Source organism: Rhagoletis pomonella, unplaced genomic scaffold, assembly GCF_013731165.1.
Source record: "Rhagoletis pomonella isolate Grant_MI unplaced genomic scaffold, Rhpom_1.0 Rhpom_scaffold_00002, whole genome shotgun sequence".
In the NCBI taxonomy this organism is placed as follows: Eukaryota; Metazoa; Arthropoda; class Insecta; order Diptera; family Tephritidae; genus Rhagoletis; species Rhagoletis pomonella.
This window is the reverse complement of record NW_023458556.1, coordinates 48,634,718-48,651,463: the sequence shown is the minus strand read 5'-3', so window position 1 is coordinate 48,651,463 and position 16,746 is coordinate 48,634,718. Positions and strand designations below refer to the sequence as shown.

The window sequence follows — 16,746 nt, the reverse complement described above, 5'->3', positions numbered from 1 at the left end:
TCATGCCACTCTTCGCGAAAAGCGAGGCGGTAATTAGAGTAATAATAAGTACCACGTTGGGCATGTAACTAAATTTACACCTTGACTCAGATCCCGACGCTCATTCACGCATGCATGAATGTCAGCTCATACATAAATACATATGTATGTACGTCTACCATATATATATTCATATGAATGAGGCTATATGTACATATATTTCGCACGACATTGACACATATATTCTACTAAAGTTGAACACAACAAATACAGTCAATGAAATGCAGAGGAAAGCAACAAAGTCACGACAATGCGACCGGAATAGTAATCAAACACGCGCAATGGATATGAAATAATTTTTTGGATTTTTGTTTCTCGCAGAAAATGTAATTTTTTCGTTAGTATTGCTCATTTTATCGCACGTCATTTTTGATTTTATTTTATACGTGTTTTCCAGTGTGAATTGCTCAATTTTTCGACCTACATACAATACGAAATTATTCGTCCTAAAATTTATGTATTAAAAATGTATTACCACTTCCTTGCATTTGAAGCAAAATGTTGCACAACTGCTTAATTTTCCACTCACACTCAGTGAATTCAGTATAACCGATTAACTGCCGCTTACACAAATACAATTGATTCTGAGATATTCACGTGACCTCGGCGCTGCATAATAGGCTGCAACATTGTATTTCAATATAATTGCTTTCCGGCCGTAATTGCTATATCTAAGCATGGTCGTAGCTCGGTGAATTACCAAGGCGCCTACCTCTTTTAATGGTAATTCCTTTGGTAAGGGAATGAGCTAGATTTTTTTGATGCAAATGTGTTTTCCTGCATCGGAGTAGTTTTACAATAATGCCAATTGGCGCACACATTTTCTTTAAGTGTTCGGCCTAGATTCACCTACAATTTGTGGTGTACGTTTTGGATGTTATTACACAAACGGGGAGATCATAAAAAGACCGTCCGTTTTACGCCGACTCCGAATGGCGAATGGTTTTAGCAAAATATTTTCATGGTAGAGATACGCCATAGCCTGCCGATGATCGACCACTACTTGAAAAAATATAAAATAGGGATCGACGTTCGGTTGAGATACTGTCTTGTTTGGTATAACTACGCAGTTCGTGTGTAAAGGAAAAATTTCACGACGTAAACTTCCGTATGTCTGTCAAAAGATAATATCGCACACCTAGAACTAAAGTGGGATTACCTCAGAAAAAAAATTGAACCATTTTTTGCATAAATCAATTCATAGGATTTACCTGCATTTAATGCAAATATTTTACTCTTCATGATTATATACAATAACTACATAAAATCCTATTGTTATACCTATTTTTGTAATAACTGCGTTGAATTTAAACGATCCACAAGCAGTTACATTTTCCGACCTGATTTTTTAGTTAGCTCACTTTAGATCTAGGTGTGCGATATAGAGACTAAATCAGAGCAATGAAACAACCGGTTAGTACTTACTTTCCCCAAATAATAGCGAGGAAGAAAAATTAAATGTCTCACTTTCTAAAAATTTTTCTGATTGCAGTCAAACCTTCTACTACAATATTCGAAGAAAGAGATTATAATAAAAGCAGAAAGCGCCGAAATTAACCACTTTAAAATGCAACCACCATGGCTCTCAGCCTGGAATTTACCCGAAGCCATCTGTTCAACAGCCAGTTTCAGAAGGTCGGAATTTCTTAGCATTGCAGATGCATTGAATGGCACAGTCTATGTGGCACTAAAGAAAAAGCCTTGTCTGGATCGTAATGCCAAAAAAGTGGAAACTCCTGAGAGCTGTGTAAATATTTATGTCCTACGGCAGCAATTAAGTTGATTCTTGCGCTTAGCTGTGTAAAAGTACTGACTCCAATCTCAAAAGATACTCTCAGCTTAATTACTTAATTTGGTATACAAACCAAAGACCGAAAATAACCTTTATTTTTTTACGAGTTAGATAAACTTGGCCAAATATTTCTTATTCCGAAATAAAAGTCCTTTCCGGATAACAAACAAACCGCTTATCTAATTTAAACAAATTTGGTATTGTATGAAAGAGGACTGAAATAGCTTTTAAATAGAATCAATGAACCCCCTCTGTTTACAGTTTTTTATAATGTAACACAAAATAAATTCATATACCTGACCCAAGGTTTGTTCTATGATAATTAAGTAACATTTTAGTTATGGAAATATTTTTCAATGGGTGGCTTTCCTCGTTTATTTTTAAAGCTACTTTGGTCCTCTCTGATTTGGTATCCAAGTCGTTTAAGTTGAATAAGCGGTTTGTTTATTATCTGGAAAGGACTTTTATTTCGGAATAAAAAATATTTGGCCAAGCTTACCTAAATCGTAAAAAAATAACGGTTATTTTCGGTCTTTGGTTTGTATACCAAAGTAAGTAATTAATCTGAGAGTGATATTTGGCGCATAGTCAAAAAAATTGACCCGCCATTATGTACCTACATGCAAACCACATACAAATCATTCAAAAAACATTAAAAACGTTAAGAAGTTGAATTGAATTTTCTTACGGCTACATTGATTACTTAATATGTACATACATACACATTTGGAATACCGCACTGCTCGAGTAGAAATTGTAAGGATTTGTATTTGGAATTTTCGCGGATATTTGCCCACTGCACATGCAAGCAAGCTTACTATTTTCTTTTTTCTTAATTCTTGGCAGATATTGCAATGAAAATGAGATTTAATTTAGTTATGCAATGAGTCGAATGTGCATAGCATATTGCAAAATAAAATAAATAATAATTTGTGCATTTCTAAATTAAATGATGAATGGTAATTAAATGGCAAATTTAAAAGAAGCTCGAGTAAAAAGTGTTGAATAGAAATTGCTAATGGCATGGAAGGCTGGCTACAGGGTTGTTTCCATTTTTCATTGCTTTGGTCTTTAAAGGGATTTTTTGTCCGGGACATAAGATCTGCAGCGTTCATTCGATTTTCCAAAATGAAGTGTCAAATTAAAACTCTTGGACTACAAATGTGAAAAGAATTGCCATCCTTTAAAAAATTATTTTCAAATAATTTAAAAAATTAATCAATTACTAGTTAAAAAATTTACGGTTAAATTATTTATTAAGTCAAATGAATTACACAGATATGGGTATCAATTGAAGGTGGCTTGAAAAATTATTTTTTGAGCTATACTTTGCGGGGTTGCCACATGTTTAAAAAATAAATTTCAACTTATTTCATCAGTTAATTAAAATGTGTATCGCAATGCCATACGAAGGAGAGTTAACTGGGTTTTAGCCTTAAATTACTTTTGAAGAGGGCTGCCACCTGTTTGAAAGGTCTAATTTAAATAACTAATACAAAAACTATATGAAATATATAAATACGGGCGTCAAACGAACAATTAAATTGGTTGAAGATGGTTGCCACGTGTTTTTATTAAAGGTAGGTATCAATCTAAAAGGGGTTGAAAAGGCTTTATTTCTGGAATATGTTTAATAAATCAAATGAAAGGTCAAATTATAATTATTTTTTTTTAATTAAGAACTTTTTGGTCGGTAAAGGGTGATTTAAAATTTGATGAAATAAAAAAGCTGCACTATGCCAGACCTCGCCTCAGAAACGGCTGAACGGATGTAGATGAAATATGGCACTCGGAGCGCTTATAACTGACTAACATTTCGAACATTTTGTAGGTTTTTGAAATTCAATTTTAGGCGTTTTAACGCCATGCGGCTTCACTTGTAATTTTTAATATAATATGGCTCCGATTATCTTTACAGTCGACTTTATTTTGACTATAATTTCGGACCATTACCTACAAGCTATTTAAGGACACTCATAACAATGTCAAATTCAGGATGTGGTATGAATTAATTTGGTCATCTACAATTAAATCGGTTTATTACTTATGAAGTTCGTAGTTTTATTTATGAAGTTCGGTTCGTTTAAAGTAGCTCTGTTGAACTGCATCAAATTTTTCATATCGGAAAAATGCAATTCAATTGTTCCGTGATTGAATTAGGAAAAATTTAATTACTTACACAAGAGAACCTACAAAGAAAAGGTAATTTTTAAGGCTTTTTCGTTAGCCTCAGAAAGGCAAATGGCTAACCAGAAAGCCAAACTGGTACTGGTACTGGTATTGCAGATTAAGAGTTAAAAGCGTAGCCACGCCCACTTATGGCTACATGTGTATATCTTGGTAACCGCTCCACCAATTTCTCCCAAACATGGCACAGTTGTTGTCTTCGTAAAACATACCAAAAGGTTGAAAATTTTTAAAATCGAACAATAACCACGCCCTCATCCCGTATAACGATAATTTAGAGAAATACGAAATCTTCGATAAATCAGTAAATATTACAGCTAATTTATTCAAAATTGATGCTTGCAACAATTCTTTACCAAGAAATAAGTTTATGATAAAGTTTTGGAAAATGGGCGTTGCACCGCCCAATTATAATTTGTACCAAGCTCGGTATAATTTTGTGCTTACCACGTAAAAGCAGAACTTTAAAAATTACTGAAATCGGACTAAAGTTACGGCCACTTTGCAAATAACGGTACTTTTCATAAATGCTAGAATCTTCGATATTTCGAAATTTAAGAACGCTTATTTACTCAAAATTGATACGAAAAAAATCCCTTGAAAAGAAGTAGCATTATTATGGAATTATGGAAACTATAAAAGTTTATTTCATTATATCTAACTGGATGTTCTATCGAAGATGTTTGAAATAGGGGTAAAACCACACCTGCATACCATATAGCGGTAGTGTAAGGAAAGTTGAAAAGCTATATTTAATACTTGCGCCGGGTAATTGATGTTCGGCTCCGCCCGAACTTAGGCTTTCATACTAATTTTTTTGTTTTAGTTTTGAACTTCTTGTCTTGTAACTTATTCAGAAATTAACTAAATAAAAATTTCCTTAATTATCCAGGATGACTTACCCGGTAACCATTCATATAGAGTTTCTAACTAATTTTTATAAGCGGTAACCTTATTAAAAAATCTGTATTAACAATAACATTATTTTCATTTCAACGTCATATCTTTATACTTTATACAACTTAGTCAACATTTAAATGCATATTTGAAGTAGGCGGCCGTCTTATAAAATGTTTTTAAAATCGTGATTTTTTAAATGTGGTCAAATATTTTGAACAGGTGGCAACACTTTTCTGAAATATTTTCAAAATTAAGGGTTCCTTCCTTGGTTTGGCTATTAAATTGTGCGTAAATTATTAGTTCCATTGAACTCAACATTTTCCTCAGGACGCAACTCTCTTCTAAAATGTTTTCGAAATAAGTCTTTGTTAAATTAACATACTCGTAGTTCGTGCCCTTGTTAAATGTCTTTGAACTTGTTATTTAAATTGAATATCTTTTTTTGTACAGGTAAGTAGTTATTTCTAAACCCTTTTTTTCGTCGCATGTATATGTATATTGTTATAATATTTTATTTAACTTTTAAATCTTTTTTGACTTTTTAAACAAGTGGCAGGCCTATTCTAAAACTATTTTCGCAACTAATCTCGATTTAAGCTTTTTTCGCCCAACTATAGCGTAGTATTTTGTTTAACTTTTAAAATCAATTGGACTTTTTGAACAGGTGGCCGACCAATTACAAAATATTTTCTAAGTAAATATTTCTTAAGTACTTTTTGTTACCTAGCCATATCGTAATATTTCATTTAGCCCTTTAATAAAAATGAATTAGGTTGTTTATGCAGGTGGCAACACCTTAAAAATGTTTACGAAGTTGAGCTTTTTTAAGTCTCGTTCGTTTAACATCTATATTGTCAAGTTTCTTGAACTTGTGCATTAGATATAATCTAACTTTATGAATAGATGGCAACCTTCTTAAACAATTATCTTTATCCTAATCTAGGTCACAAGCCATCTCATACATATTAACTAATAAATTTTCACACTAATAATATTAGTAAATAGAATAGCCTGATGTCGAGTTTACTGATTTAGTTAATTTTTTTGTATACGTAAATGCATTACCATCTTATTTAGCATGAAATTAAGCTGTTTGCAAAGCTTTAGTCAGCTCAAAGACAATCACACACACATTTTTGTTACTTTAATTTACAATGGCCTGACGCACCTAAAAGTTGCTCATACGTCCCGTTGGCTATACATTTTTTATTAGTTACGATTGTGTCCTATAATTTGCTAAAGCTACAGAATTATTTTGATAAAAAATAACTTAATCATTATCCAACAGAAAAATATTCAGGCTTTTGTATATAAACAAAGTTTTTCTTTGGTTGTCAGTTATACTTAAAAGCCTCAGGAAAATTTTATCAAGTACACGCGCAGCAATTAAGAGTTTGAAGGTTTGCACAAGTTTAGGATAAATTCAACTTGACCCAAATACATATCTACAAGGCTGTATTGATTAGAAAGTCGAAAAGTTAAAATCAACAGTAAGCTATTAAATTTAAAGACATATTGTTCCGCTTAACAGAAAGCTTTTCTTGTTCGGGCATAAGTATAAAACAAGTTTAATAATTTGCTAGACTTCAGCGGCAGCTGCCTTTCCAAGATGGTATCTTAGCAAATATCTGAAAAAAGACATATGTACATGCTGGAAAGTTATCACAAGTAACTTCAATTTTCGCTAGACGTAGGTATAAAAAGCAACTAAATTTATGCTGGCCGGCTCCAAACTGGCGATACTTGCCAATGGAATTTTATGTGTTGCCGCAATGGCTTCAAGAATTTTTTGTTTGGTATTTGTATAGCAAATATTAAAAGAAGCTATTTCGTATTACACCCACACATATATACATATATATATATACAGCATTTACGTATACCAGTTCATATTTACATTAGGTGCTTTCCTAAGCCTGCCAACAAGAAAACTCAGTGAATCAAAGTATAAATAAAAGAATTATCATTGCGGATATGCGAATAACGTGACAAATTGTGAGGCATGAAAGCTGAAAAATTTTGCTGAGAGTATAAGAATAAGCACAGACATCAACGGGCAATGACTGCTGCGGCAAGATTGGCACAAATAAAGAGAAAAACTAAAAAAAAAGAAAAAAACAAAAAAGCTAAGCGAAGCCGTTGGCGGCCAAACCACAGGAGACAACTTTTTTCGCTTGCCAAAAGCAGAAACAAGTTGCTGCTTTTAATTTTCATATATATGTATGTAAATACACACTTGAATAAGTATTTATGTATATAAGTTTGTATGTAAATTTTATTTTCAGTCGTTTATTTTTTTTTTGCTTCAATAATTGTCGCTATATCTTTTTTCCTGTATTACCCCGCTGCTTTACTCACTCACATATTTAACTCATTCACTGTTGTTGTGGCATTGTACTTAGCGTCGACGGCAGGCAGTAGCAACTATTGTGTGACCTTTTTGCACGCCAATCCCTCAATGTTTCAATGTCTAAACGTTTATTAAATCGATAGCGAACAGACTACCTAAGTGCTGGTGCTCTGTTTTATTGGCTGGCTGACGATTGGTGGCAAGGGTGAGCAATTAGTTGGCAACCTTGCATTTATATTTGTATGCTGCTATATAAATAAATAAATATTTAATTTTCTAACTAACTTAGGCTAGGCAGAGATTACCTTCAACTATTGTACAAAAACGTAATGAAAAATAAGCGTATATATTTATACGTATAGTATGCGAAAACATATTGACGAACTACAAATTCTTGTGGATTTATTTAAGAAACTCTTTTCTGGTTGGAAAATTAACCAGTGCTAAATATAACTGGGAGATTAAAAGTGGCTAGAAAGAGTTTTGCTCATGTGACCTTTTTTCCCCGAATTATGAATGAACTTCATTAAAATTTTTTGCATAAAGGATTTATCATCTGCTTCTCTTTTTCAACAGACTTATTAATATTCAGCAGGTTATATGACAGAGAGAGATGTACCACCACGCTACGAGCCAACCAAAGGCTTTAATTACTTAAAGATTACTTGCGCATTAGACCCATTAAATGACAGTAAAGGAACATTTCCGAAAATTTTTTGGAAAACATGGGAAAGAAATATAGGAAATTTTAATGCATAATCTCTATTAATAATTCTATCTGGTCAAACAACCACGCTAATGATAATACGCAGAGGAGATTCTGGTCATTAGTTTAACTGAAGATTTTGGACGCAGGCAAAACACAGACTACCAGCGACTGGTATTCATTAATTTATACTAAAGAAAAAAATTACTAGGGCACAAGAAGTCTTATTATGCTGTAGAAGAATAAGAGGTGAGTGAAATCAAGTCAGATGCCCACATCTATTGCTGCTATCTATCGCTACATATGTATCTGTCTCTTTTTGCGAACCAGCGCCCTACAATTGAATAATCTTGAGGATATGTGAGATTCAAAGTCTTTTTAGATTAAAAGGGTACCCCGACGGGAATGGTTAGGTTTCAATCGGTCTTTCTATGACAAACAACCAGCCAGAATAACGTAATTCAACCCAACCATAATAAGTTACATATACTTGCCATTTTTAACGACTTCAACAAATGAGAAGTTTATCAATTCGTCGGACAATTTTTTTTTTATGTATGTTACCGTGTATTTTTGAACCACGTCAACCGGTTTAACTAGTTCTTTTTTCATGGGAAAGGTGGTACCTCAGAGATGGTTCCATACTAATTTGGCTTAGATCCGATCATTGCATCATAAAAAATTTACGGTGCTCTAAGATATGTATATGAAGTCGGATTTGTTTTTTGCTAAAAAATCACTTGTTTAATTATAAAATAGAAATTCCTAATGAACAAAAGTAGTAAATTGTTTTGAATTTTTTTAAATTAAAAATCATTTGACAACAATTCCAAATTTATGCGGTAACATATATAAACAAAAATATTTCGACGTATTGACAACCTCCTCCTTTTTTTGAAGTCAGCTAAAATTTAATCAAATAGTAGGGTAGGTATAAAATTTACGAAGCTGTAACGAATAGCCCAACAGAATATTTTGAAGGTGTTGCAGCAGAAAATTTTTAATTTTATTAGAATCACCCTGTGTACGCTTGCTATTGCAAATGATAGCATAGATTAAGACATAGTTAAACGAAATGCCGAACAATTGAATTTGATTTCCTATTTTGCAAACACCGCGCATGCATATGACTATGTACCTATAGCCGTCATCGATTCGCCACCATCGCTGCTTGCTATGTTTGAGTTCCTTCGAACCAAAACTGTGGTGAATAAAAAATTTTCTAAATTCCCCCCGCTGCTTTATGCTGCATTACCGTCAACCGCTGTTGTTGCACTCGACAATTGATTAGCATAAACCTTCAGCAATCATTTGCCATTGCCACTGTTGGGTTTTTACTTTCCACTTTCATTTTTGGGCTGTTAGATTTTGCTTTTTGTTTTGTTTTTCTCGACCCACTCGCACGCTTTACCTGCACAATTTCCGATTGATTTATGCGAGTTGTCAGTGTTTTTCTGATAGATATTCAAATGTATTGTAAATTTGTTTACTGGGTCGTTAGGTCTCACTGCGGATGTACTGGATGTACCAATGAGATTTCCATAATTTATTATCGAGTGTGGATTATGCAATGTTTGCTTGGTGTTGGATATTTTGCTTTACTATCTGAATAACGGAAGAGTGGCTACACCAAGCGGGGTACTAGTATTTATATACATTTGTATGAACGTTTGTATATACATATACTTATGCAGTAAGTTTAAATAGAGTTTGCAAGTTGCATATCGAATTCTGGAGAACTGATAGTACGCTCTAAAAAATGTTTGTTTAAATTTGCGCATATTAAGATAGGTAACCAGATTCCTCTCTTAATGAATGCAAATGTACACACCGTGTAATAAAATTAAACAGCGGCTGTTTACTTTTGCATACCAAATTTGTCGCATAGAGCAAAATTACACATAAAATATTTAAAATTAAGTAAATATGAGCACTTAATGTTTATTATTAGTAGCAAATTTATTTTTACTTTCAAAATGTTTGCAATTTTAAACATTTCATGGGTATATTTTTGTGTAGACTTTAAACAGCTGATATTCAAAATCATATCTTGAACATCTTGTGCGTGTATTTACATAGACCCTGGTTGAAAAATAAACACTTTTCAGTTGTAGTTTTACATTCACTTTTTAGAGTGTTCCATAACTTTGTAAACAATTATTGACAGTAAAAGGATTTTTTTTATCTTCAATGCCCCTAGTAAAATTTCTCACTTAACAGTTGTGCCGAACATTTTAACCCTTTAACTGCAATTTTTACAGAACTTGCATGGAACTCTTATGGGGTGGAGCAAAATTTTAGAATTCGGCCACCACTTATGGATGCTGCAGAAACAAACTTTCCGACTTTGCTAATGCAGATTTTCGTTGCGCTATCTATTCAATAATAGCGCGCAGAAAACTCTAATCCACTCTCTACCAAGAGAAATTATCACCCGTATGCTGTAATCCGAAAGTTCGTAGTTACGAATTCGTAGCTCCGTTCCGAAAATTCGAATATTGGTATGCTGTAATCCGATCGTAACTATCAACGGCGTTGCCAACTAAATTAGTGAAATTCGAAGTTCTTACTCAGCTGCTTTGGCAGAAACAAATCAAAATAAATATACATAATCGCAAGTGAATAGTGGAATTAAAAAAAATAATAGTTTAATCATTATTTGAAATGACTTTTCCTTAATTAAGTAGAATACAAAAGATTCAGTGGCCGGCGCACTTTTGTCCCAGGAGGAAGAACAGCTTACAGTTGCATTAATATACAAAGGAGATTGCTAAGAGATTGTTCTGATCCATTTAGCTTAAATGATAAAATGTAAGCTCCCTCCTTTTAAGGGCCTCCATTTCACTAGATATTGTGCCGCTTTAATTCTTGGAACGCTTTCCCGAAATTCCACCACATCCTCTTTAGCTCCTTTTACAAAGCCTCGACCAATGTCCGGCTTTTCGCTCATGTATTCCACCAGTTTTTCGTATTGCGAGCGATTTGTTGTGATCTTCGATCTGTTATTTTTGTAAACATTTAATAATAAAATTTTTTTTCATATCATTTTTACATATTTTTGCGTTTACACACTTTATTTTACTGATATTTTAAAACAATTTGTTTCGCTCCGACACGAGTTGCTATTCGTACAAAATTTCCGACAAATACATAAAAATGACAGCTACGTCGGATTCAGGCATACCAACATTACGAATTTCGAAGATTGCCTACGAATTTCGAAATTACGATACGACAATGCGGATTTCAGCATACCAATTTTACGATTCGTAGCAAAATCGAATCTACGACGGATTACAGCATAGGGGTGTATATCTAAGCCACCGTGTCTTTTTAAATTTTTCAGGTATGCAGTGCCTCACATGAGCCCTGTCGGAAAGGCTGGTCTTTTGTTTAAACAAAAATGTCTTCCACGGTTGCTGTAGATGCAGATGAACGAATAGCCACCGTGTTGTGATACATATAAGCGGTCATTTAAGCACAAGACCGGTTTTCGCCAATTGGAGACAATAGCAAACCTCCAAGTGTACATCTGCCATATAAAAGCTATTGCGGAGTTGGAGTAAAAGTGTAGATCTCTCCATTTGTGTCACAATACCAAGAAGCAGAGCACGAATTGGAGCAGAGGCTCGGCCAAACACGTTTAAGCGCAAAACTTTCATTTATTGGAATCAGATATCATATAAATACTGCTCATCCCCAAATAACGTAGAATATAGTAATTTTAGGCGTATCCCTCTAACTGGAAAAGGCTTTGAAAACTTCGAAGAACTCGAAACTTTAATTGAAAGGTCAAGGTTTGTATGGAATGAAAAAACCAGCCGTCTATAGGTATCCAAAAAACCCCTGTAAACGGGTTTAGAAAAACTGAGTCAATCAATATCTGAAAAAACTCCGAATATCCGAATAGTGTATACATATCCGGATAACCGAATAGTATGTTGTTGTTCGAGTATCCCAATGGTGTACAGACATCCTTATGTTTACAATATCCATATATCCCGATAACAAAATTAACGGATATTAACCGGATAACAAAATGAACGAATATTAATCGGTTAACCGGATATCCGAATAGTTTGTTTATATTAGAAAATCACAATAGAGTGTAGGCTAATTTAACGGATATTAACCGGATATTCGAAAACAAAATAAACGAATATTGATCGGATATCCGGAATACATAATTACGAATATTAACCAGAAATTCGTACTATTCGAATTCTATCCGAATATACAGATAATTCCAGCAAAATTATTATTACTTTAAGGTCAAACCTGGAAATAGCTAAAGAAATGAGGTCGCCAACAAGTAGGTTTCTAGCTACGTTTTTTGGACCTGAACCTTTCTGTAGTCTCAGTTGATCCTCTTCGACAGCCGTCATTAATGAGTGGCTACACTCTAACCGCAGTAAGTACTAAGGACCGGTCGCGCCACATACAGGGTAGGTTCTTCGGCTACCCTTTTCCAAGTTAAAATTTTGTTTATCAATTTCTTTCATAATGCATGCAGTATAGGGTTAAACAAATTTTTATAGCAATTACGTTGAACCCAACTTAAATCACTTTTTTCATAGATAATTGTCGTTAATAGATATGTAGTAGATAAACATAAATTCGAAAATTTAAAATCTTATAAATATTGCTATAATAATTACTTTTTTATAAAAATTGCCAAAAAGCCACCGAATCTGCTGAAACGCTTTACTTGCAAATAACAATAAATTTATGACACAAAAAGCATTTTTATAAAATTTATTTACATATGCATACATACAACTCAAACTCGCAGTGTGTTCATTGGTTTGAAGCCAAATTAACATAAAGTGAAAGCAGCAAAATTTTAACAAAGGTGTGTGTACGCGCAACGCAATTATTAACGTAAGCACTACGTGGGAAGGAAGCGAACTGCATTTGGCGTTGCACGGAAACAAAGTTGGAACCGAAATAATAAAACCCAAAAAAGCTTGCGTAAAAAGTATTTTGCATTTATTGCTGCTATTTTATTTATTTTTATTTTTTTTTTTCAAATGAGTAAGTAATTGCTTTCATAGAGTGTAAAGTGCTTTGAAAAAATTAACGCTAAATCATTTTTGTTTTTTTTTTTAATTCTGAGTGGGTACTTCTCATAGTATGTATAATCCAATTCCGCCTCCACATCTTGTTGCTGTTGTTTCTGCATTTGTTGTTGTTGCAGTTGTTGTAAGATCTTCAATTGAAATTCCAATTGCTCCTTCTCCTTATCTTTCTTACCGCTCGTATTTTTGCTCCGTGGCCGATTCATCATCGGATCTTCCATTTGGCGCGATGCCTGCGCGCGTACCTGTGGCGGCGGCCCAGGCGTCTTCTTCTTCTCTTTCTTTTTCTTCTTCTGCTCAAAGAGTGCCGCATTCGCTGAAGCAACAGTCGCTTCACGCTCCATCTGTTGCTGTTTCTTCTTCGCCAAGGCAGCGGTTTGAAAATGCACCAACGGTGAGCTCCGTCGGCGTACAGCGGCAGCATGTGGCCCCAAACAGCGATGATCGGGTGTACTAACGCCAAAAAGGCGGCGTATGCGACGCTTATTGATGAACCCCAGACCCGAGCTGAAGGTGGAGCTAGCGCCGCCTTCGCTGCCGGCGACCATTTGACTGAAATTGCTGTCCAAGTCGCAGGAGCCGCTGCCGCTGTTCAGCGTGGCGCCGCCAATGGTGCCAGCCGAATCAGCGCCGCAGGGAAATAGATATGTATTAAGTGTGCTCAAGGTGGAGGAGGTGAACTGGCGCGTTAGTTCAAAGCCACCAAATGTGCCGGCAGCGGTGCTGCTGCCGTTTGTGAAATGCCAATCGAAGCCGGGCGGTCCGACGCCAGTGGTGGTGATTTGTGGCGGTGGCTGCGCCTGTGACGCTGAGTGCGAGTGCGAGGTTGTCGGTGGCAGAGCGACCGCTGTCGAACCGGTGGCGGTGGTGCGTTGCGAGGTACTCGTGTTGCTGTTATTCGTATTTGAGTGTGTGTTGTTGCTGCTGCTGTTGACATTGTTGTTATGCATGGTGGTGGTAGCATTGTTGTTGTTGCCTTGTTGTACGCGCCCTGTAGCGCCGCCTGTCGCTTGCATGTCGTACGAGTGCGGATTTACATAAATGTGATTGTTGTTGTTGTTGTACATGTGCTGGCCACTGCTGGTGGTTGCGCTTACGCTGAGCCTATTATTGTTGGTGTTGCCCGCGCCGCCGGTGCTGCTGGTGTTGTTGTTGTTGGTGAGATTCATATGCAAATTCACCTGATTGATATAGTGCGCAATGCTGGCGTGTTGAGCTCGGGCGTCATCGCCTCCGCCGCCACCAACCAAGTTGTTGTTATTGTTGTTCTGCAAATCCTGCGATTGCAAATGGCGACTGCCGCGCGGTGCAATTATGGCCACGGCAGGCACGCCCAAACGGTGTAGCGGTTGCTGCTGCTGCTGTTGTTGTGCAGGCGGTGGGCGCGGCGGCATAATTGGCGCGATTGGCAGTGGGGGTAGCTGTGGTGGATCGCGTTCGCGCCGCAAATGCAAGGCAGCAGCAGCACCAAGTATATGTGGTGGTGGCTCTGACTGTTGCTGTTCCTGCTGCTGTGCTTGTTGACGCCGGCGCTGCGGACTGTTGCTAGCGCTATCGGTTTGCTGTTGGTGTTGTGGTGGTGGTCGTTGTGGCGCGTCGTTGTTGCCATTGTTGCTCGTCGTCGACGAGCCTCCGCCGCCACAGCAATCGCACGCGCCAGTCCCGTGACAGCCCATGGCGAGTTAGTTGTTGCCGACTTCTGTGAGTGTGTGAAATTATTTAAGAGCAAGAGTGTGGTGAAGTTTTGCAATTCTGTGCGTTAAAATTTCAGTTTTGATATTTTTAAATTGATATTGCTTATTGGATTTCGAGCACTTAAACGAATAACCTTTTTGTTCTTATTGAAAGATTGCGTTTGGAGAATTCGTGAAGGACTTCTTTTTAGAAATTTTTTTTTGCTGATTGTTTTACAGTGTAGGTAGCTTTGAAACCGTTTTGAAAAATATTATTTTTAAGCTTTAAGTTGATTATTTGTGTTTTTTTATGTTTTGTGCATTTTAAGATCTCACCACTGTGGTAAATATGTTTGTGAGCATCGCTAGTTTATGCAGAAGTTAATTTATAAGCTGTTGAGTGCGTTTTGTATTTTATAAATGGCGTAGGCATTAGTAGTATACACTTTTCATATTGCAGTGTGGTGAGTTTCTACTGTTATTTTAAAACAGTGGTATTTAAATGAAGTTACAACTGAATATTGCTTTTGTACCAATCTGTTTGCTGATACGTTTTTAGAGCGAAAAAGTATTCACTATTACTTGGTGGTGAATTTTTCAATAATGCCAGTGCCACAAAATTATTCGGAAATTTGGTTTACACATTTTTTCTTTTCTGTATCATAAAGTAACGTATTTCACCACAGAACTTTTTAAGGTTCATTATTTCTACAACGGTTGCTTCTCATGTTTTAGCACAAGCGGTGAATTTTATTTATTTTTTGCCTCGAGCTATTGTTGTATGTACTTATGTATGGTTATCAAGTAGTGCTTTAAGTTCTGTGTAACAGTTGGTTTTGCAGATTGCTTTTCGTACATATATATTTTTCGTGGTGAATTTCATTTTCTTATCAGCGATGTCTTAGATAATTTATCAGTGCATTTTTTCGACGGTTTGTTAAATAGCATAAGATATGAGAGTATATATTTCTTAACAGCAAAGCGGCGAGTTATTTCTCCTATAATGTTGAGGAGTTTTCCTTGCACGCTTATCTTCAAAAATGTCTTGCTGTTACAGATGCAAGCACAAGAATTGCTTTCCGCTATTTAAGTGTTTGCGTTTTTTGCAAATTTTGACAATTGCTTTTAATTTCGTGCATGCAGCTTAAAGTTTTGACGATTTATTAGCTGGTCGTCAAATTTCATAATTGTCTCTTCAGAAGCTTAGTTTACACTATACACAATTTACTAAAATTTGTGCATGCTCAGCAATTTTTCAAGTGTGGTGAACTCCTTGCAAATGTTTAAGTGGCTATGAATACTCTTTAAGCATTCAGAATGTAGAACACCACAAGTAAACACAATTTTTTCCAAAAAAAGTTTTTCACCGCAGTGTGGTGAGTTTCCAAAAATTTCGTTTTTACTCGTTTTGAAACAACTGCAAAAACTTATCGTTTACTTTTTAGAGTTTTATAGTAATTTTACAATAAATGTGCTCTTAAAGTTCGTTAATGTATGTATGTGCACTAAAAATTTAAGCCTTTTATCCGAAATATCGTTGGCAGTTTACTTGTGATATATTACTTGGGATATATTAATTATTGGTAAGAGCTTTTATTAAAGCAATTCGAATTATTGGCATTTCTTATGCTCTAATTCTTATTGGATTAGATGTAAATAAGCTGCGTGTTTATTTTGCCTTTTTTGCACTAACTTCTCTGTTTGATGTTTCTTTAAAATCTTGCTTTGCTTAAATTTTAGTAAAAGCTTATTTCATTAAGCATAAACTCTTCGAAGGTTATAAATTTGGTGTATTACTCTTATTTTTTACAAATACTTGTATTCATATAAGCCACTTAATATCACAGCGATTGCTCAATTTCCTAAAAGGGCTAAGTGCGCACTACTAATTTATTTATTTTTATTTTGTTTTTACACTTTCTTTCTACTTGCACTTCTTTTACGCCTCTTTAGATTGAATAATATTTGCTTGAATTCTGCAGCAGTTGTAAGAATGTCATAGAAATGTCAAAATGTTCCAG

General features: G+C 35.3%; 1 protein-coding gene across 1 annotated transcript; it reads right to left on the bottom strand.

Annotated features, from left to right (window-relative positions):
- Positions 1 to 13,000: 13,000 nt before the first annotated feature.
- On the bottom strand, positions 13,001 to 15,000 carry LOC118734375 (uncharacterized protein DDB_G0283357). Its single transcript, XM_036464100.1, has one exon. It carries the CDS (start codon positions 14,726 to 14,728, stop codon positions 13,001 to 13,003), a length of 1,728 nt encoding a protein of 575 aa, XP_036319993.1. The 5' UTR covers positions 14,729 to 15,000.
- Positions 15,001 to 16,746: the final 1,746 nt, after the last annotated feature.